The 21,559-nt window shown below is 50.2% G+C and overlaps 1 protein-coding gene across 1 annotated transcript; it reads right to left on the reverse strand.

Annotated features, from left to right (window-relative positions):
• Positions 1-6,178: 6,178 nt before the first annotated feature.
• LOC122368919 (solute carrier family 2, facilitated glucose transporter member 1-like) lies at positions 6,179-16,235 on the reverse strand. The gene is made up of 10 exons (XM_043343240.1): positions 16,091-16,235; positions 12,797-12,907; positions 10,386-10,546; positions 10,045-10,169; positions 8,358-8,498; positions 7,856-7,993; positions 7,532-7,725; positions 7,096-7,308; positions 6,652-6,754; positions 6,179-6,458 (listed from the first exon to the last, which is right to left on the reverse strand). The coding sequence occupies exons 1-10, from the start codon at positions 16,103-16,105 to the stop codon at positions 6,223-6,225; spliced, it is 1,437 nt and encodes a 478-aa protein (XP_043199175.1). The 5' UTR covers positions 16,106-16,235; the 3' UTR covers positions 6,179-6,222.
• Positions 16,236-21,559: the final 5,324 nt, after the last annotated feature.

Here is a 21,559-nt window from a genome sequence, read left to right on the forward strand (position 1 = left end):
TCATGATGACACCACTAAAACCGCCGGACAAATGAGGCCAAACACCCTGCGTGGGACGCGGTGGCTCCTGAAGTCGGAGCCCCGGACCCAGCTCCGGCTCCGGCCCGGGCGGCGCAGCTCCAATCCGGAGCAGCTCCTAATGGGCCCATGTTTGTCCGCGTCAGAGGAGGTGCCTGCGTCGCCGCCGCCGCCGTCCCGGCTCCCTGCTATCGATTGTTGGCTGGGCCGCGTCAGACGCTGATCGCAGCTGTCGTGCACACCCATGAGCGCTCTCAAGAGCTGGCCGTGACGACAGCCTGATGGTGGTTCAGGCCGCCTCCAGCCTGTCGAGAGCGACTGAGACGGGCTGAGACGAGCGGAGAGCGGCGCAGAGTGGCCTCAGGGCGCCCAGCGGAGGGTGCACCCGTCGGATCAGCTAAGGTCACCAGATGTGTGTGGACCGTATCCATGGCAACCACGTCTCGGTCCGGATGGGACTATCTATGTACTTCGTATAATCGGATGTAAGCGATATTAGATGCTTCAAAAAAGAAAAGAAAAAGAAAACATAAAATATCATGGACGAACTTGGTGCCGCATGTCCTTAGCTGATTTTGTTTTATTTAAGTCGTTAGTTTTTCGGAATGTGGTGTTGTTGATGTCTTCCTTTATAGCACATTTAAATGTGACTCGTGTACGCTTTAATCTCACTGGATTCACGCACCCGCGGCTGTTGAAAGACTTTAGTTCGGTTTGAAATGTGTATTTTTCACTTTTTGTTTAGTTCATTTAATTTGTTATTTATTCGGCATTCAACTTTCGGCTACGTAAATACGCCACTAGCTCCTGAGTGAGCGCCATCTTCAGCTAATTTTCCGTTTACTGGTTTTTTATACAATGGCATGCATGCCTAGTTATTAAACACTAAAACGCATGTAAAAACAATTTGTCTATAAAAGTGGATCAGCTCTAAAATCGGGTGGGTAATGGTCAGCAACTTGACTGATATGTCGCCGACACGATGTGTAGGTACCCAATACTTATATGTATAGTAGGTCTTTTTAGTAAATCCTGCCTATGGGTTCCAGCCTTCGCAGACAATATCCAACTCCAAGCCTCCCGATATGTAACCTTTAAAAGGAAGCCTGCCTCGAGAACCCAGCTCCAAACCTTGGGGCGAACACGTATAGCGCGCCGGCAGAAAGTTTGTCCCATTAGAGGAACATTTGTCAGAAGTTTGGCCCGGTTGGACCCGGCTCAATTAACCTTCCAATCGACTATTTCAATTTTCCTCGCGTTCCAACCGCTGGGCTCGCTCGGCTCAATGCATAACTGGAACGGTTTTACTCATCGAGCCTGGAAAATCGGCTAGCCGCACTCCGCAGCTAAAAACAGGCCCTCTACGAAAACTAAACACATTTTTAGCATCAGCATGATAGATACACTGAGAAAACAGTTTCTCCAATTTCGGTCTCAGAGACCAGGTTTCGAGCTAATGTCCCCTATTCAAAACAGACCACACATTTTGAGAATACTTTCTGAGCAACGCCATTGATCGCAGAAACAGATCTCAGTGAGTACCCATTATTTGTGCTCAAGCTTTAAAATTAGTCTCACAGTGAAACCAGTTTTCAGCCCGATCCCCAATTTCGGTCTCACTTGAATCCAGTATTCGGGCTTAAAGTACCTACATGAGCCCCAAAAGGAAGCCTTACTGAAACCGTTTTTAAAATCAGACACATTTGAGGCTTGTTTCAGCACTCAATTGAGTCTTTATTCAAAAATGTTCCCAAAGTGTTTTCTGAGTGTAGCCGGGTATGATTATTTATTTATTATAATTTACACTTAACACTACAGTTATGCCACGAGTGCTGCTAGCTGTTTAAATACTTTCCAATGGACGACGTTTACAGGAGCTCATAGATCCAGTGTAAAACTCACAGCAACTTTTACTCAAAGAAGTGCTCAGCTGAAAAAACAAAATGAGAATGGTTACGGATTGGGTTTCATGTGAAACCACGAGGTGGTCTATATAGTGAAATGGTGCTTGCTTGACCTCATTTATTAGGGCTGTCCGAGTCTCCTGTTTGACAAGCCTGATAGTTGGTCTCGTTTTGAACAGCGTTTGAAGCATCATGGGTGCGACTCTTTTTAGGACTAACCGTGAGAATGTTTGCCGGTCTCATCTCATATCCTGCGTCGGTGTGAGGCAGCGTGGTGGTTTCAGATAAGTGCAGTCTCTGGACTTGTTTACATACAGCGCATTGCCAGGCGCCATTTGCAAATTGTGTGCGTTGGTGTGCGCTGCGCTTGGAGTTATATTGTTATAAGTAGAGACATTCTTAAGCCATATATAAAATATTGTGCATGATAACAGAGGAAACAACACACTTGCTCATCAGTCATGGTCAGAAATCTTTTAATCTTTCGCTACAGTAAGATTTCGTTGAAATCAAGATTGGAAGGGCAGATGTCATAGTGACTTCGGCTTCTGAAGAAGGTAACGATCTTCCCGACCTCTACAAATTGAAGAACCAAGAGACAGTGGCGGCCGAGGAATTTCGCTCTCTAGGAGAAGACGTTTCGCACAACCGCGCGTTCACCACGGTGTAGCGGCGGCCGGGGTGAGTGACGAGTGTTCTTTGGTTGGGAACTGCAGCGCGGCACGACGCGACTGCTTTCGCCGCGCCCATTGCTACTGCATGAACTAGCTTTGTGTTTGAGAGGGCTTGGGCCTTTTGTGACCGGGTCGGCAGCGCGTGGCACGACGGGACTGCCAATTGTCTCCGCATATATGCTACTGCACTGAAATTTGTGTTTGAGAGGGCCTGGGCCTGTGTCGACCGGGCCGGCAGCGCGCGGCACGACGCGACTAATACGAGACTAATACATTTTGAGAAGAAAACATGGTTGTATTTTGGGCGGCAATATGGCCGCGCGGCAGGGCGGGGCTGCGCGGCTACATTCGAGGGTCCAGAAAGAAGGCTCGTAACGAGAATGGCTTGAGTTCTTCTATGAGACCATTTTCTGGTCTAATCCAATGGTGGCTGATGTTGAGACAGTCCAGCGGTATTATCGTAAACCAGAACGTGGTTTCATCCAGCTCAGAGTTTCAAAAGAGAACACACTTTGAGCATTTTGGAGACCAGTTTTGTTTCTCTGCGAGACCACTGAATGGTTTCGCGAGACCGGTTTCTAAGCTCTCTAAAAGGGTTTCAGAAAGACCGCGCAGAATGGCTCAAAAAGTGTGGTCTGATTTGAATAGGGGAAAAAAGACCGCTTTCTGGTCTCTGAGACCAAAATTTGGCTGACTTTTTTTCAGTTATAACTGAACAAATAGGTAAAGTAATACATCTCAGTCTGACGATGGCCTGGTCTGACTGACGATGTGCTTTGCTGACACAATGTACGACACACGACACGGAACGACGCAGTTCCTTTTTAGATATAGTTACATTTATCATATCATGAGGCATATGCTATTTATCCCCTTAACGTTTAGTTGCCGGCATTTCTCCAAGTCACTTCAGAACGTGAAGTGGCAGTCTGGACAAGGATAGTCAGCAATGCCAGCATCCAATTGGATGCCGTGCGTAGTTACAACTACGATTCAATAATATTGCCTCAGATGTTTACCAATATTTAATCGGTCGAATGAGGGGAAATTAACATACTTCTGCTGTTCTGTGCTCGCTGCAACGTGCCAGAGTCGCGAATGCTGCATGACGCTCGATTCTTGATGACGGCTCACTGCTGATGAACTTACAATGAGCTCCTTCTGTGTATTGGTGTCATGGATATTGGCTTCTCGGCCCAATATCGGGTAGACCGGCCGGCCGGCCCATGATCGGCTGCATAGACGATTTGTCGCTCTGCCCTTATGTATACGGAAATGGAGGCTATGACCGTACGTGGTAATCAAATACTGGGCACAGCAATAGCCGGCCAGACTGACGAATGGTTGTGCAGTGCCGGGAACGGGAGGTCAGCTGGGCCGGGATCGGGGATGGTGTCCGGGTTCGGGGCTAGGCTCGGCAGCACCGATTGCTTTGGGCATGCATTAGGCGCGGCTTTGAATTGAGCAATTTGTTGACATTATTTTTTTTTAAATCATTCGATATTGTTTCAATAAATTGTTCGATATATATTATTCAGTAAAAGTTATTTCGTTGGAACGCTTTGTTGCGTAGTGAAACGAAATACAATGAGCACAAATAAATAGTGATATGCTTTTTATATTGTCAGATCTTTAATCCTTATCGTCACCATATCTGCCCCTTCGAGTAAGGCACTTGCCACATCACACAGGTCTTTGACGCCGGCTGTCTCCCTCCACAGGTAACGGAAGAGGTGTATCACATCTTACACGAGCGGGGCTACCCGCTCACCTGCCGCGGACCCGTCAAGGTCAAGGGCAAGGGTGAAATGGTGACCTACTTCCTCAACGACCGGTCCACCGAGCTGCTCGAGGTGGTGGCCGAAAACGTCACAGAGGACCTCTCGTGATGACCCGACCGCCGCCGGTCGCCGGCGCTCGAACTGACCAGTGAGCAGTCGAGGTGATCGGGCTCGGAGGGTCGCCTGCTGTAGGTGGTACGGGTCAGACATGGGTCTGTCGTCCAGTGACGACGGAGCTTGCCATGGAACGGTGTTTGGACGCCGAAAGAAAATAAAAAGGTGCCGTGAGCTGTGACTGGCCGGACCTGTGGGGCTCTGCGGTCAACTGTGACCTGACCTGACCTAACCTGTGCAGCTCGAGTTCACCTGTGACTGACGTGCCCGTGGTAAGCTGTGACCTGACCTGACCTGTGCGGTTCAAGGTCACCTGTGACGCTCTCGAGGACCGCTGTCGCGGGTCGGCGAGTGTGCTGCCGTGCTGGTCACTTCTTATGGTCCCTTTATGAGGACCTTGAAGATGAACTATGACACAAATCCCTTCAGGGTGGGTCGAGTTGTGCCCTGCTTTTGTCTCCGCTCGGTCCCAAGCGGTACGGTTTCATGATTCCTCTTGCTGCTTACGTACGAATGTATTTAACAGATGTTTGAAGATTTGCTCGCTGAGCCGCTATGGTATTGGTCTGTTTATGGGTTTCGCCCGGGCCCAACTGTCAGCTTTGAGTGCTGTTCATGTGCTATTCGTTTCCTCGTGTCCGTTGCCACTTGTCAGTATTATGAGAGTTCCGAGTTGACGGTGACGCTTTAGCTCAGAGATCCGAGAGGTTAGGACGTCAAACAAGCCAGGGCCACCGGACCTGTCCTCGGCTAGTTTTATTACGCTGAATCTATGATGTCACGCCTAATTTGGGGTGAAGTATAGAAACGTTGATTTGAAACACGTTAAATACTGTTTTTACATTATGGATTTATTTTTATGGCAGACATTATATTTACCTGAAAAATGTGTTCGATAATACTGTTCCGGTTTCGCGTAGCCTCGTCAACACAGCCTGACGGCTGCAGCCGAATATAGACAAGTACGTGTGATAATTGACGAGCCAAAGCAGTCTTGGCGGCGGGCCGACTATTTTGCCACTGAGGCGCCGCGCCGGCTACCGCTGTACCGTCGGCGCCGGGTGGTCCTGTGCCGGGTATGTGCGAACTGTGCTGGGTGCATGTGTGCTACACCGTGTGAGCGTACTGTGCGGGAGGGGAGGCGTGTGTGGAGTGTGTGAGTCCTGTGCGTGTGATCTGTGCCGAGGGTGTACTGTGCGTGTGATCTGTGCCGAGAGTGCACTGTGCTGGGTTCTGTGCTGGACGAATATTATCTGAACTGGAAGTACTGAGTGAGTGACCACGACCCTGCCAATAAACGCCCCCGTGGCCCGTTACATCCCGATCGGCTGCCTTCTGCACGGTGCTGGATACACACCACACATTGTGTACTGCGGTGCTGACTACTGGGTATGCATTTCTGATTTTTTGTATACCTGGTCGCTCAATCCTACCTTTGGGCCTTCATTTTCCAGGACCCAGTGGCATGGAGCTGTGGTTCCACCACGATATCAGGATTAGGGGAGGGAAGGCACCACCCCAACATGACCTCTTGGACATTAGATTATACTGCGGAATTTAAATTATCCGACCCGCTCCCCCGGCGGAAGCCCCTGGCATGGAGACATCAATCGCGTATTTATGAAGATGGATGAAAAAATGTATTTAGCTGAAATGTATGTCATATACAACACAATGAGCAAATATGTTTAATATAAACAAGCTCGCTTTATACCACAGTTGAAAGCACTTTCACACTTGGACGGCCTCCATTTCCTTGACTGCGATGCCCTCTACTGTCGGCCCTGGCAAGTGAAAGTGTGCCACGGCCGCCGCCAGAAGGCAGCACACCAGGAAGAATATGAAGCAGGCGACGCCAGCTTGAGCGTACATGACGGGGAACAGGAGCACGATGAAGAAGTTGGACACCCAGATCGTAGCCGAGCCCATGGAAACGGCCAGCGCCCTCGGGCCCTGTTCGAACATCTCTGAAAACAGGGAAGGTAGTGTCAGAGGTCGGTCAGCTTTGCAATGTAGGTACCGTGTTCAGTAACAAGTTCGTCAGTTATGTAAAATATTCTTTACAGCATATACTAGAACTATGGTGCCCCATTATCATCATTTAAAGAAACAACAATGTTTAAATATTATGACCTATGTGTGTTACTTGGCTTGACTTACCGGCGCCCAGCATCCACGGGATGGGGCCGAACCCTGACGCGAAGGCCACGACGTAGCAAATGAGGAAGACGACCGCACACACGGCTGCCCAGACATAAGTCTCCTGCGGGAGGCAGAGAGAGAGAGAGAGAGTGTGAGTCGGCTGGACATAACGCGACCAGAGTGAGAAGCTGAGAGTGGCACCGTAAGAAAGGGCCGAAAATTGCCGATAATGGTAGGTGCTACTGCTGTTTAGATGCACGCTTTGAATAATTGTCCGCACGGAAGAGTGACTAGAAAGAATTTAGTAATTGATATTAAACAGCATAGGTACTGCTTGAAACGCTCGACGAAAACTGAAATCAATTGAGGGTAAGTCATTTATTTTCTAATGAAAACGTAAGGTCTCGAGCCTAACGACGGAATCCCACAGGCCTTACCTTTCACGAAGACCCCACAACTCACCATGAGGCACAGTGCCCCGGCGAAGGCAGCCAGGCAGACGGCGCAGCCAAGGCAGCTGACGGTCAGCAGACGCCTCAGTGGCACACGCGCCACGCACGGGCCCGCCAGCAGCGCCAGCGCCGTGTTGGCAGCTCCGCAGCCCAGAGAGGCGAGCGCTCCCTGTGACTGACTCAGGCCTGCCCGCTGGAAGATGGCCGTACTGAAGAAGAACACCTGCAGGAGAGATTGATAAGAGGGGTGAGCCAGGGAAGAGCTGTAGGGACCTTACGCTTTACGGCATGAGTTGAATCGGCGGTAGACTAACATATAAGCTCGTTCCTGAAACAACCTCACGAGTTGGAAGTTTGCCACCCAATGCCATGTCCAGGCCGCATCTCAGCAGTTACCCACATCGCCACCCCGCCTCCCTCTAAGCCTCTCTCGGCACCGCACTCACAGCGTTCACTCCGGAGAACTGCTGGCCGGCACAGATCAGCAGGAGCACCAGCAGCCGGCGGCGGCATACGGCGTCAGCCAGCAGCCGGCGCAGCGTCCAGCACGGCGTCTCGGCTGCCAGCTTGGCCTCGGCACGGTATCCGCCCAGCTCCGACGACAGCGCCTCTTGCGGCAGACCGCGCAGACGGCTCAGAGCTGTCGGGGTGAGGGGAGGGATTCAGGTAATGGTGACGCTTGAACGAGACTGTGTACTTAAAAAGGTGAGAAAATGTGTTAATGAAAGCAAGTCGATAATAAAGTACATTTAGCGTGTGGCGCTGCCTACCTGCGAACGCGTCCTGTTCGTTTCCTTTGTTGATGAGCAGGTACTTGGGGCTCTCGGGGCAGAAGGGCAGCATGGCGGAGGCGCCCAAAGTCGGGATCAAAAACACCGCCAGCAGGTACTGCACCGTGTCGGCGCGACCTGCCAACCGGAACAAACATCCCGTCACTTATCGATTGGTCCATATCCTCAATGCTCATTGGATCATATAGCTGCAAAATTATATGCTAAAACAAATGCTCAAAAGATAAAATACCTACATACTGAACTCGGGCTAAGTATGTCTTTACTACTTCAATATCTGCCTCTACGATGTAGTTGTTCATTCAATCCAATGTGTGCAATGCTAGTGGCAGCCTTGGACAGTTAACGAGGACCTGCCCAACTATCCCTACTGAGGGATCTCTCTCACTCCCGGGACGTACCGAGCACCTCAGGTAGGCCCAGTGTCTGTCCCAGTTTCCAATGCCCCTACTGACGGATCCCTCTCCCTCCCGTGACGTACCGAGCACCTCAGGAAGTCCGAGGATCTGTCCCAGCAGCAGGCCCACGCAGAAGCCCAGGTTTGTGACACTGCCGAGCGCACTGCGCAGGCGCGGTGGTGCCACCTCGTGTACGTACAGCGGGCAGACGGTGGACGTCAGACCTGCCGACACATAGCGATGACGTCACAGGGGTTACGGCGGCCATAGCGCTGACGTCACGGGGGTACAGAGGTGCGCGGGCCGACCGGCTATACCACTGAACGGGAGGGTGTTAGTTGTGGAGAGACGAAACTTTAAGCGAGAGCGACCAACGGCACAGCGATAGAAAGCTTTTGATAGAAATGACACGCTGGAGAGAGCAGTTGATTACTTTTAAAGCAAAAGCTGCAATGTTAGTAAAGGTAGACTGAATCAATTATCGCGGGAAATTCCCATTTTCCACTGTGCTTATCGTCCAAACTGTAACGGCTACTGCTGGAAATTTAGCGCGCATGTAAGGTTGTTAGCGCATTGCTACCACAAAGCGAAGGCTGTCCGTTGTACTGACCGCGGCCTACGCTTCACAAAGTCGCGGTTATCGCGCCCAGTCGCAGTCGCGGGGCCGCCAGCGGCTGACCAAGTGTGCGCACACTCTGACCAACACACAGACAGACGACTGGTATACCTGTTCGGTTACGTACCGTGCCCGTTGGGCGCGTGCGGCCCTCAGCTGTAAGTTAAGTGGTGTGTTAACATGGTCGCCTGGCGGGGAGTGGTGGACGCTGGCGCTCCCGGCGACACCTCTGCGCAGAAGACGCGAACAAGTCCGGTCATTGTCTGGCCAGTGGAGCCTCACAAGAGGTGGAGCCGAGGAATTTGGGTGGAATTCACAATCACACCGGATGGCTGAGGTAGAGGTGGTCCGGAAATAACCTTCCATTTTGTGCGCTTCATCCTGCAGAACCGTACAAAAAAGAGCGAACGGCCTGATGGCAAAGTAACAGAAGTGCTGAAACCGGAAATGGACGCATCTTAAGGCGCCAGATTAAGTTAACATTGACGTTCGGAGTTTCTAGATTGATTTAATGCCACGTAAAGGAAGATTATTTTCGCACCACCTATCCTTTCAAAGTTTCATACACATACACGTCAAGCCGTCATTTTGGAGTGTGTATGACTTATGTGTACCTATCACTTGAAAATACGTAAGCAACTACGTGCGTGCGTGGAAACAGCGTATTCCCCAGCTAGCAAAATCCATTAGAAATAGAAGCTACCAGAATTAGCAATGCCACCATATGAGGCCTGGCCGAAAGCTCTCCAATACCGCACCATGTCCAGGCACGACAGAACCAGCATGCCGAATCTGAGTCAACCCAAGACCAGCTGTGCTGAGGTCAAGCCGTCACATGACCGATCGCGAGCTTATTTATCATGATGAGACACCGAGATCCGAAAGCGAGCGTTCTTAATCATAAATACAGAATGCTAAATCCTTATTCGACTGTCGGGGATGCTTCGAAACGATTGTTGCTTACCGACATGTGCTATCGTTTCTATTGGTTCGCAAGGACTTTACTCGTGCTATGAAGGGAACGGAATAGGTAGGTCTTTTTGTGTTTGATAAACAGCAAAAGTCACACTTTTGTCACTGAAACTTATCACAATACAAGACACTGATCACGAGAGCAATTATCGTGTCTCTTCTCTCGTTTCCGTTGTTCTTACCTGTGCCGAAGCCCGCGAAGATCCTCCCGAGGAAGAACCAGTGCACGTGCTCCTTTTCGTATCCGATGAACAGCAAAATTCCCGATAGGGCCAGCACAATTTCAATGACCATTATGGACAGTTTGCTGCGAAAAGAAAAATGTATCATATTTCCTAAAACCAGCAAGTCAGGAAGCAAACAACTATACCTTTTGTATAACAAAAAGTCACTAAGTCAATGCGCTGTTCACACAATTCGGCTGAAGTGGGTATCAGTTATTGCAGCATGCTATCGGTCAGTCGATATACAAATTGCAGTGCACCACAGGGCACACAGGTAAACGTAACTGAGTATTCCTTACCGTCCTATGAGATCAGCGACCGCTCCTCCGACCATAGCGCCGCCTGTGGCGCCGACGAGAAACACAGCTACCACAGCCGACCACACGAGGTCCAGAGAGGTGGCGTCCAGAATGACTCCGAAGTCGTGGGCCGCAGAGGCATTGCTCATCTTCATCAGAATCTGAACATGAACAACACAAATCATAATTATTATTTCACTACAGAAAGAGTTTCGGACAGTGCTCCAATATAATCGGCAGTGTTTAAGCCCATTTCGTTTTATAACATTTTCCGTTACAAAGATTACTAAAACTGCTCGTAGATGGCGTTACTAACAAACGCCTGTGCTTAGGCTGTACCGCATTGCACATAGTGAATTTTCAACCACAAGGTGCTGGACGTGCATTCTAGGAAAGCCGAGTGGCGGAATGGAGACTGTGAAGCAGTGCAGTTGGAGTCTGCGCCCTTCTGATAGCTTAAGCCGCTAAAAAGTTTGGATCAACCAACACAAAAGGGGCTTTATAAAAAAGGCTATCGAACAGCGCAATGACTTCTCAAGCAAGTAGCTGGGCTCGGATCCATGATAACTCAACTCAAGACAATAGCAGGGCGATGGCAATATCACAGATTCACAGGCAAGAGTAAGTTTTCGGTGTCACTGTCACGGGAGAATGATATAGATGCTGCTAGCTAGGTATCTCTAGAACGTATGTCAGCTGTAACTTAGCAGATCGTTTTAGAAGGAATCAGAGATTCTCGATTCCATATATTCCTGATATTTAGGAGTCACGTATTTTTCATCAAAAACTCGAGTCTCCTTACACATCACCAATGACATGGCACAATTTGAATTTGAAAGAACCAAACTGAATGCCGTACGCCGATGATGAGTCTAAGTCCTTTTCATGTAATATTTTTACATATTTGAACGCAATAAATTCATTTGATCCCTTTTTCCCTAACACCGCTCAACACGTGCCGGCGCAAAAGCGCCGTTTCTGAGCGCGCTACCGATAGCCGAACTCCTCTGGCTTCGCTCGGACTGGTTTGACTGGAAGATAGACTGTACCGCAACGCATTGGTGTGCTGCGGGACAGCCGAACTGAACTTAAATAGATGCGCGGCGCGGGCGGATGTCATGTTCTCTTTTTGCCTCTATTGGATCGTGGACGCGATATAAGATGATTCCGCTTGACAACTGTCACCTCCCTCGGTTTATCCAAACAAAATACACGCCCTGCTTCTGTCAGTCCCTTTTTAGACCCCACATTGCCTCCGAGTTGGCGTGCTTGGCTCGGTCCTCCCCGTTGGGTCGTTGGGCGGGCTGTTACCACGCGGGCCCGCATCACGCTCATATCCAGGCCATGCTTCTCGGCGGTGACCTATGACCCCGGCACCCTCCCGATTCAGACGAAAAGGGGGCGGCGCAGCAGGACGTGAGCGCAACAGAAGCCGTCAGCTGATTCGACCGTCTCCATACATGCGCAGTGCCGCCGCGCTCCCGAGCCGCCGACGGTACCGGTTTGTGCCGGTTTTCTCCGGGTACGGCCCGCAGTCTGCCGGTCGATGTCGGCGTCTCTGGTCGCGTCTCAGCTGGCCTGACCCGGCCCGCGCGTCCCTGGCAGAGGAGAGTCCTCGGACGCTCTCAGAGCCGCGCCAGTTGGCTCGCTGCCAGCCGGTTCACGAGGGCCGCAGTGCGATCGACTCGGCGGAAATGCATCGGGAGCACTAGAGTAAACTTTGAACACCAGCTGTCTCGGTGATTTCCCATCGTGTCAGTTGCGCAACACTCTTGTACTGAATTAGTCATAGTCATAGTGGACGATTACGAAAACATCGTTCCGTACTTACAATCGCGCTTCGTGCGCCTCCCTTCGTAAATGTCAGCGGGTTATGAAGACCAAATAATTGTTACGGATTTTCTGCATTTCTTTGTGGTTGTAAAACAAAACCAGCATAAAACGCTGGCATTGTTGCCCTATTTGACACATGCGGTCGAAGAGGGCAGCATGACATTAGCTTCGGCAACCTAACGCTGCATATTGTGATTTCAATCGCGAGGTCGATAGTACGGCTTTTTACGAGTAGATAAAAAACGTTCAAGCCCTTTTTACCCGAGGCAGATTCCTTTCAATATGCCTTATTCAAGGAACCGCGTTCCCAAAGGGTTGAATCACATCGGCTTTGACTGTCATGATCTGCAGTCATCGCAATGTGATGTTGAGTACCTATCATTTCGTTAATCACCACCGATTTAATCTGTGTATGCAATTTTGATAGATCGCCCACGTAGGGCAAATAGAATGCACGAAACTTTTTATATCAGCATAGTCAATACTTGAGATTATTCGTGCCATGTGCCACTTAAATTAAAGTTTATGGAGAAATAAAGTTAACACGAGGTGGACCACACCCTAAAAAGAGCTCTCACCTCTTGTGGCGCATTCAATATGCCGATGTTGTATCCAGAGCTGATAAGACATCCGAAGAAGGCCACGGATACGCTGGATAGAAGGGTCCGCGTCCAGCCCGCCTCAGTGCTCTGAAAATCACCGCCAGACGTCACACGCGAGTGGGGTCAGCGGGGTTATCGGCGGTCAGCGCCACAGCAGACTGTCACGACAGGTCGCGACATAGGACCTTTGCAAAAATAACACCATTTATTCCGGAAGCATCAAGGAATCAACATTGCCCAAGTAATCCATTTTAACCGGATAAGTATAAGAGTGAGCTGATAGCCGATAGGGTTTGGGTCCCCAAATAAGAATGCATGCCACGTATTTGACGAGATCTTGTCAGTTGCAAATAATGACTACAGTCGCTGCCGCTACTTTCTGTGTCCACAACAAAGGGAGGAGGGTCTGCTATGTTGCGCTGATCATTGATGTTTGGGTGTTGCTGCGGCTGGTCATTGGCAGGCTCCAGGGGTTGAGCGGTGCCATGACCTACTTTGCGATCGTATTTTATGCACAGTGGGCCACTACGTTACGATAAGTAGGCAGTCGCACTTTGCAGGCATCTCAGGTTCCCGTGAACATACTCGCAAGTACACTCGTAGGCGAATAGACCCTTGCAAAATCCCAAACAGACTCTGCTTAAAGTTTCCGTCGGTCAGCTCTTTGTTTAGGATCTCCGCATGCTAATGACCCCAAATGTCACGTATTTAGTGGGCGGTTTCGGCACCTATGCATCACTTACTCTAAAATACGCCTGCAGAGATTGGCCGACCATGCGTGCGTCTGTGCCCTCGCTGTCTGTCGTGCCCATCGTTGCTGTGTCTGTGCGGCGTGCCCGCGGTGTTTGCCCCTGGCTGTGAGCACGGTGACGGTATCGACGCCGCTTATCGAGCGAGCGGCCTGCCCAGGATAGGTCGGAGCCCCCCCCCCCTCCCATCCCCCGGGTCGAGCTCAGCTGACTGCCGCACTGCGCCGGGCCGAGACGGCACCGGGCGCTGGATGCATAAAAACGGTTACCTAGCAACGGCAACAAAGGATCCAGAGGATAGACTAGCAACGGTACTACGTTTCTACAGCAACAGGCAACGGTAGCATTGAGCGAGAGGAAGATTTGTCGCAGTGCACTACGAACACGCCACTGCAGTGGCGGTGTTCCGATCGTAAATCGTCGAGAGCGAGTAGTGATTTAACTTAAGTTCGACGATACCTTTGCCGGGCCTTGGGCGGGTGTTTGACCGTTCCCCACCCTCCGTTTAACTCAGCTCCTGAGCCACGTTGCGACACACAATAAGCAGCGTTCGAAAGAGATTTTAAAAAATAATGTTAATTTAAGTATTTCGGTCAATTTCTACGACACGTCACAAGCCAGGTTACCAGAGGTCATCAAAGCAGTGGCGCGGGAATTTCTTCCAGACTGGGGGGGGGGGGGCTGAATCATAATAGAGATCAACCTAGGATACCCCCAAATCTAGTTTTCTCACCGGTCTTAGGCCACTTATTTTTCAGACTTTGGCCTTTTCAACAACAAAAAAAAAAACGAAAAAATTGCAAAAAAAGTGAGGTATTCCGTCTCAGCTGAGTGAAAAAACTGCGTTTTGGCAACCTGGAGTAAAGGTTTTAATCTGTCAAATGAGTTGCCGAGCCAGTGAAAGAGGTGGATTTTTCACTTACATGCTTTCTTCCTTTGTGACCCACAACCCCTAATTTGGGGAGGACAAGCTGCCCAACGGTTCCTGGCCTCAAGAAAAGTTGTGGGGCACTGCCCCCACGGCCGCAGAGTTGTGGGGGCAAGCTTCCCCCACTGCCCCCTCTCCCGATTCCCGCGCCATATGTATGAACCTATGAAATTATGTTGGTAGATTTCCGATTTCGATTCCTCCAGCTGCGGGGCTCAAATACATTACGAGCCCCCCCCCCCAGCCGAAAAGCTGGGGGATCAGCCCCCGCTAGCCTCCCCCCCCCCGGTTCCCGCGCCACTGCATCAAAGGTCATATTTCGCCTATTCAGACACTTCTTTACAAATCAGTGCATAACTCAAACGGGGGACAAAGGGAACTACGGGGTTGCAGAAGCGGGAAGGTTTTAATAACTCTTCATTTTTAGGGGGAAGGGGTATGTCAGCTTCACTCAAGACAAATTATTTGGCATCCAGAGGGCAAAATCCGTCAAAATTAACGTTTTTTGTTGAAAATGTTGTTCTGAGATAGCTTATATTATAGCCTGATGACGTTGAAATTACCTCCATCGTGTTTCGCTCATCGAGACGCATTGTACGAACTATGAATCGACCTTACAAGTTCATTTGAAAATTTGACCTAGGGTGAAAGTCATGACCTGAGCGAAGTAAGTCATGTTGCACTAGTCGATCCGTATCGTCGAGATAAGCACATCCAAGGTGTTTTTATCGCTCTAGAATGCTTCCATCAAAATGATTGTCGAACACTGCCATTCGCCTTTCATGACCTGTCCTAAGGTGACCTCAGGGGTCTAGAGTGGGGTCATGGATGCAGTTGCCCGACCCAATATTCATTCAATAATAACCTGATAGACAATGTTTTGGTTGGAGTGTAACGGGCTTTCTTCCGAAAAAGTCAAAGTTCATTGTTTTTCGATTGACTTATGATGGAGAGGTCGTAAAAATGGCATAACCTTAGGTCGCCGATATTTGAAAATTCGAAACATACGTTTCGTACATTCTGTTATCCTTGTCAATCGCTGACAGTATTAAAGCAATTGTTCAGTCAGTGTAGCTGCATAACGAGCATAACACTTTTTAGGATGTCAGCATGTGCAGAAAGATTGTATTAAAGGAACTTTTTTGGGCCTAGGTCACTAAAAAGTACACGAGAGAAACTGTATGGACATCATGTCACCCGAATCTATCGCTAAGTTTCATAGCAGTCTTTTAGTCGGTGAAGCTGGGTCGAACATTTACTTTTTCTTGAGGTTACCAAACAGTAAGTGACCTGAGCTTGAATGACCTGGGTCTGAAATTTTACATGTGCTGAAAAGATTTATTCAGGCCAAAAACAAAACGATGGCGCTACGCGCCACCGCTTTATAAAATAATCGCGTAAAACGTTAAGAGGCGTAGAACACAGAGGTTTCACGGTCCGAAGGGTAAACGGCAAAAGTCAACAATGTTCAGGCCTATCACATGACTGAGTGGCGACGTGGCATGAACATGACAAGTGTCATCACTGGTAAGTAAATTAACGGTACGTCACCGTAAAAGTAGAGCAATTTCTCTACACAATCCCCTGTTTTACCTGTTGTGAGTCCATGGTGTTGAGTCGGAGCTGAAGTTCGACGACTGTTGGCGATTGCTGACGGTTGGTGACAGCTGGTGACGGGTGTCGTCCCGTGGAGTCGGCCGGTCTCACCGCCGCCTCAACTGGGTGTCGGCTGCGCCCGCCCCGGCGCGCCGCAGCTCTTTATATGCGCGCGTCGCTGGCGGCGGTAGCGGCGAAGTCGGCGGCGGCGGGGGTTGGATGGATGGGCCAGGGGACGAGGATGGTCGGATTAGCAGTGTCAGGGGGCGGTATTAGGGTGCTGTGTCCAGGAACAGTGTCAGAGGGCGTTACCATGCTTTAGGGGGAAGGGTTCCGGGAAGTTATAAACGTGCATATCATATGTTATCAATCACTTAACGGTATTCGTATTGGAATAGGAACAACGTCTGGGCGTGTCCTCATTTATCAGAGACCGTAATTTCGCAGAGCAGCTTCGTCGCGAAAATACTTGTCTGAGGAATCTATATTATATTTTGCTCGCTATAGGCAGTAACTATGATTAGGTAAAAATATACTTGATTTACGGTCAGTGACTATTATCGAAGACAAAAGCTTTGTATATTTGTACAAAGCTTCAGACAAAGATTGTATATTTTTATAGCAATGCCAAGACATGCAAGCTCCATGATATGCTCAGTTTATTTGAATCAAGTCTGCGCTGCTTTCCACTTCCCAGCCCCAAAAGAAAGTCTTACTACCTATTAAAGAAAAAAAAAAAAACGTTTTGGATTCCGGAGCCGGTTCGGAGCTTTCTAAAATTCAGATCTCTAGAATTGCCAGGGATGCATGTAGCCATTTGAAAGACTTTTAATACAGCGCCTGTTATTATGCTTCATAGCTGCTCGAAAACTCACAATCCAGCATGCCTCTCAATACGATTCACGCATGTGTCTTGTGATTAATCTAGGGTGACCCGACCCCTCCCATGACATCACAGGTCATCATCCACTCAGATGACTATCGACTATCCATGGGTCAGATCTATGAATTTATCCCTTTCAGGCTCATTTTAGAAAGCTGGGTCCATTTTTATGACAGACTGCTCGCCATTGTAAATTGGAAACATATGACCTTAAATGACATTTCTGTAAGGTCACATCTAAAAAATCGAGGTCATCCGAGACTGTAGCCGATTAATCTTGATGAGATCTTTCGAATGTCATTTGAATGTTTCTGATCCGATCATTGGCTCCAGAAACAAACCGGGGGCCCTTTAACCTTCCCCCACCCCCACATCAACAGGACCTGTATCCGCCAGACCTCAGCGGGGCGCGGGTTAATCAAAGGCTCTGTAGGAAAATTTCCTCCGATACGACAACACCGATACGGCACGGCAGTCCGCTACGTGACCGCATTGCCGTCCCACCGTCTGATGGGCGGAGGACCATCCATCCCTTTCGCCCCGCATTCAGTCATCTACCGACGGCTGGGGGCGGAATGCGGCGACGGCCGCGTAAACATCCGCAGGGAAGGACGCGGCACAGCTAGACCCGCGCGCCGGCGCAGGAGCGCGACCAGCGACAGGTCAGAGACGCCACGCTCCTCCGCCGGCGCAGTGGACCACGCCGGGTCACCTGGTGCCGCCCCTGCGACCCACACTACCCCAGTCATCTTCAGCGATAACTATGTAGTCTAGCTAACCGACTTCCAAGGCCCGGCGTCGCCCGCCACTGGAAGGGAGCAATCCTCCGGGCAACAATCAGGGCTGGCCGGCGGCCGGAGGGACCGTGTCACCGTTACTAGGTCGGGTCGGCGGCACCTTCCACTTCCTCGTTCCCGAGTTATGTGTTGTTCCGTTCTGTTATTGTGTGATCTGTCCTGCGAGTCCTAGTCCTCGCGAGCCGCGCCGGAGGCATTACCATCAGCCTCAAGCGCGGTACATAACGGACACTGCTGAAAAGCACCCCTGACCTTTCCACAATGCCCCGCCTGTGATTTTCGGTTGCATTTACCATTTCCACACATGCATCATTGACCTGTAAACGTGACCTCCATGTTGCAAGCTCGAAGCTCGCCGTGACCCTCTGAGCCGTGTTGGGTCGGTTCGTTAGCATATAGCGGCGCTTTTTCTCACACCCCGTGTAGATCTTCCTGCAGTCGTGTATGTTTTTGTTGGGTACCTACGAATACGATAGTGACCGTACGGACTCGTGAAGGGGCCGGCGATCGATAGAACCTTGAGCTAGATGAGTTGAAAAAGGCACTCATCAGCATGCTAGGTGCAAGTACGCTAACCTTCCGGCTTCCTCACTTCGTCCTCACAAAAAGGACAAGGTGAAAGACGCCTGAAGAAGGACGTCCGTTAGATGCCTGAGGATGCTGATCCGGATGCGTTACTTCCGGTAAAGGGCGAACCATTTCCGGCCGACCATTGTGTGTTTGCTTATGGGATGGAAAACAATACAAATGTATAAGGGTAATCAATCTCATAATTCAAAAATTGTACTGCATAGGTTACCTGTATAAATGCACTGGTTCCAAATCGATTCAGACTCCAGAGCTGATGGTGATTAACCCTCGCCCGCAAATGCCATTTTCCCATCCTAGAACGCACATGGTGGGGGGGGGGGGGTGCCACCCCCCGCGCCATTTCGTTCCTATTGGAGATAGAGCTTAGCGGTAAGGACCAAAAAGATTCTTTGGGAAGAGACGAATCCAATGATACCCAGTTTTACCTTCTCAAGTCAGTCATTGACCTTCCAGGTCAGGTCAAACTAAAAAATGTTGCTGTTTTGGGTCACCGTTGGATATCAAGTGCGCTGCTTATCATATACCGATGACGATGCCGTTTTCTGGTGCCAAGCCAGCTAGAACCTCTTTGTCACACTACCCGACCAGGTTTTTGCTGCTGAGGTCATTTCAGGTCAAGTTAGGTCAAGGTCAATTATATGTGTTTGTATGTCTGTGTGTGTCTGTGTGTATACTGATGTGTACACCGATTGTTTAGGTGTCCATATTGCATGAAATCATGATCTGAGAAGCTTTTACCAAGGATGCAGTCAAAAAACTTCACAAAAAGTACATTTCGCTTGCCCAAAACGCAATTATCTTAGATGACCTAGGTTGACCTTGACCTTGACTTTGACATCTGTACATCGTCGAACAACATGTTCCATGATAGGTGGGAGGTAAGACTGGCAAAAAAAGGCCGAAATCAAGGTGTCAAAAGCTCACAAGGCCCATAGCCAACGCAAGATGTTGAGAATTGGCCATTTGGGTCATGACATGACCTGAAAAACAAGGTCATATCTCCGAAACCAAAAACCACAGAAACTTGAAATTTTCAGTGGACATCAAGAAAGGATAGAGGAGCAGCTATACGAAAAATCAGCCTCCTAGCTCTAAAAATGTTGAGTGCAGAGCAGAAAGACTACCTGGGGGGGGGTGGCAACCCCCCCCCCATGTGCGGGCGAGGGTTAAATTACCTATACCCATACAGACGGAATGTCAGGTGATCTGCCGTGACACGTGATCATCACGAGATTGGCCAACAGTGCCGCTGGCAGCTGCTTGTAATGCATTACAAGCCTCTAAACATATCTATTTATGTACGAGAAATATGTTACAGCGCGTGTTGCTCAACGTTCGCCTGCCTCCACAATGGAGCCGCCAATCATGCGCCAGTGACACCGCAAACATTACGCCTCTGCCATCGGCGTGTAGTGCGGCACAGAATAGATGCAGGCGCGCCGATTAGCCCGCCATCTATTGGCAGAGCCGTCAGCTCGTGCCAGTGGTTTGACCACCAAAGTAATCATTCGTTCGAACGGCGCTGGAATGTTGGGGTGAGCCGCTTGGTATAATACTAGCAGGTCTGCGATCTGTCGTTTAAAATTCAACAATTGCTGGATAAATGTGAGCCAGGACAGGCATGGATTGCAAACCGTAGTCCAGTCAGCTGTGTTTTTGCTGTCTATGCGTTATTATCCACATGCCGTGAGAGACCCAGTTTCATGAGACCATGACTGTCAAACATGAACAGAATCCAGACCTGTTTGGAAAGCGTCACTAAAACCTTAACGTCAGAGTTAGTACAGCAGTGTCAGTAATTTCTACCCCGGATATGAGACAAGACAGACGTTAGCCGGCTTCGGAAAGCGCCTGGTAACACACTGGATGGTGACAAATACGGGCACGGTCATAGGTCGTGAAGGGGACACTGTAGCCAGCAGTAACAGTCTCATAGGTGCGGGCTTGTGTGAGCAATTAGAATTTACACCAATCAGTGGAAAATGCGTGTTAGCGCCCAGCTCTGAGACGAACATTATATGAATCTGCACTGCACTGTGCAGGCATTAAGCCGCCAATGCCTCACTTCTCTACAAACAGAACCACCGGCAACGGCAGGCGCAACGGCGAGATTCATAAATCCCCATAAAACAGCTATGGTCTGTTCAGAAGGTGACCTTCCCATTAACCCGCTCCTATCCTCTCCATACACTCCCCCGACTCTCCCCGACCCAGCGCGGAGCAGACCCCTGAGGGCGTGGCCCGGCACCCAGCCGCCAACCCGCGGTCATTCCCCTGTGCTGCGCCTGGCAGCCACAAACACTGCCAGAGGGTCAGATGGCCAGTTTATTTCACATGAGCCGCCTCCTGTGCTGACGGCTGTGACGTCACTATGACATCATCCCGCTGTCCGGGCGCGGGGTGCTGGGCGGCTGGGCGGTGCTGGAGCCGAGCGGTCCAGTTCGGTCCGCCCCGGCCCACCCGTCACACAACTCATGCCCAGACACGGCCGGTGTCCAGCCCCGCAGCACGTGCACCCGGGTCACGTTACGGTCGCGTCACGGTCCGGCCGCGTGACGGGTCGGTGGGGGTGGGGGGGGGGATGGACTCACTGACCCGAGGATCACCGAAGGAATATGTCCCCACATCAGGGAGGTCACGTCATTCGGTGGCCGCACGGGTCAGCGGCGGTGCTCGCAGTCCCTGCCCGGGCTCCGAATGGAACAAAGGCCCGGCCCGCCACAGCCGGGGGGAGGGGTAGCGGGGGAAAGGTCAGTGGGTCCGGCGCGGTCGATCGTGGAATAGTGGATAGCCAGGCTAAGAAGGCAGCAACCTGAGCCATGGATGAGCCAAACAGCATGGCAACAGGAAAAGGGAGCTGACCCCAACATTAATCCGTACAAGTGTACATAGAAATGTGTACACCCAGAAATTCCAAATGTTTGCACCATCAAATATATCCAGCACTCAGTTTTTATGACGTGAGAACAGCGACCATGTGATGGACGAATTACTCACAACTTGCACTGCGACACTCTAAAGTCTAAAGCAATGAAACGGTGCCGCATAACTGCGACAAAGTACAATGGTACTACAACAGTGATAGACAGTGCAGTTCTGGCAGCGGTGATTACGAGGACGAACGCACTAGGTATGTCAATGTGCCCGACTACACGGCGGCATCTGCCCTAGTCCCAGCCCGGCCACACACGTGAA

Source organism: Amphibalanus amphitrite, unplaced genomic scaffold, assembly GCF_019059575.1.
Source record: "Amphibalanus amphitrite isolate SeventyFive unplaced genomic scaffold, NRLGWU_Aamphi_draft 000990F_arrow, whole genome shotgun sequence".
Classification (NCBI taxonomy): domain Eukaryota; kingdom Metazoa; phylum Arthropoda; class Thecostraca; order Balanomorpha; family Balanidae; genus Amphibalanus; species Amphibalanus amphitrite.

Excerpts from the sequence above, each read along its gene's own strand:
- LOC122368919 (XM_043343240.1), bottom strand. Across the intron at positions 8,499-10,044 it reads CTTCGCGGGCTTCGGCACAG|GTCTGACGTCCACCGTCTGC; the intron begins GTAAGAACAACG and ends ATGTGTCGGCAG. Across the intron at positions 6,459-6,651 it reads CCCGTGGATGCTGGGCGCCG|AGATGTTCGAACAGGGCCCG; the intron begins GTAAGTCAAGCC and ends CCCTGTTTTCAG.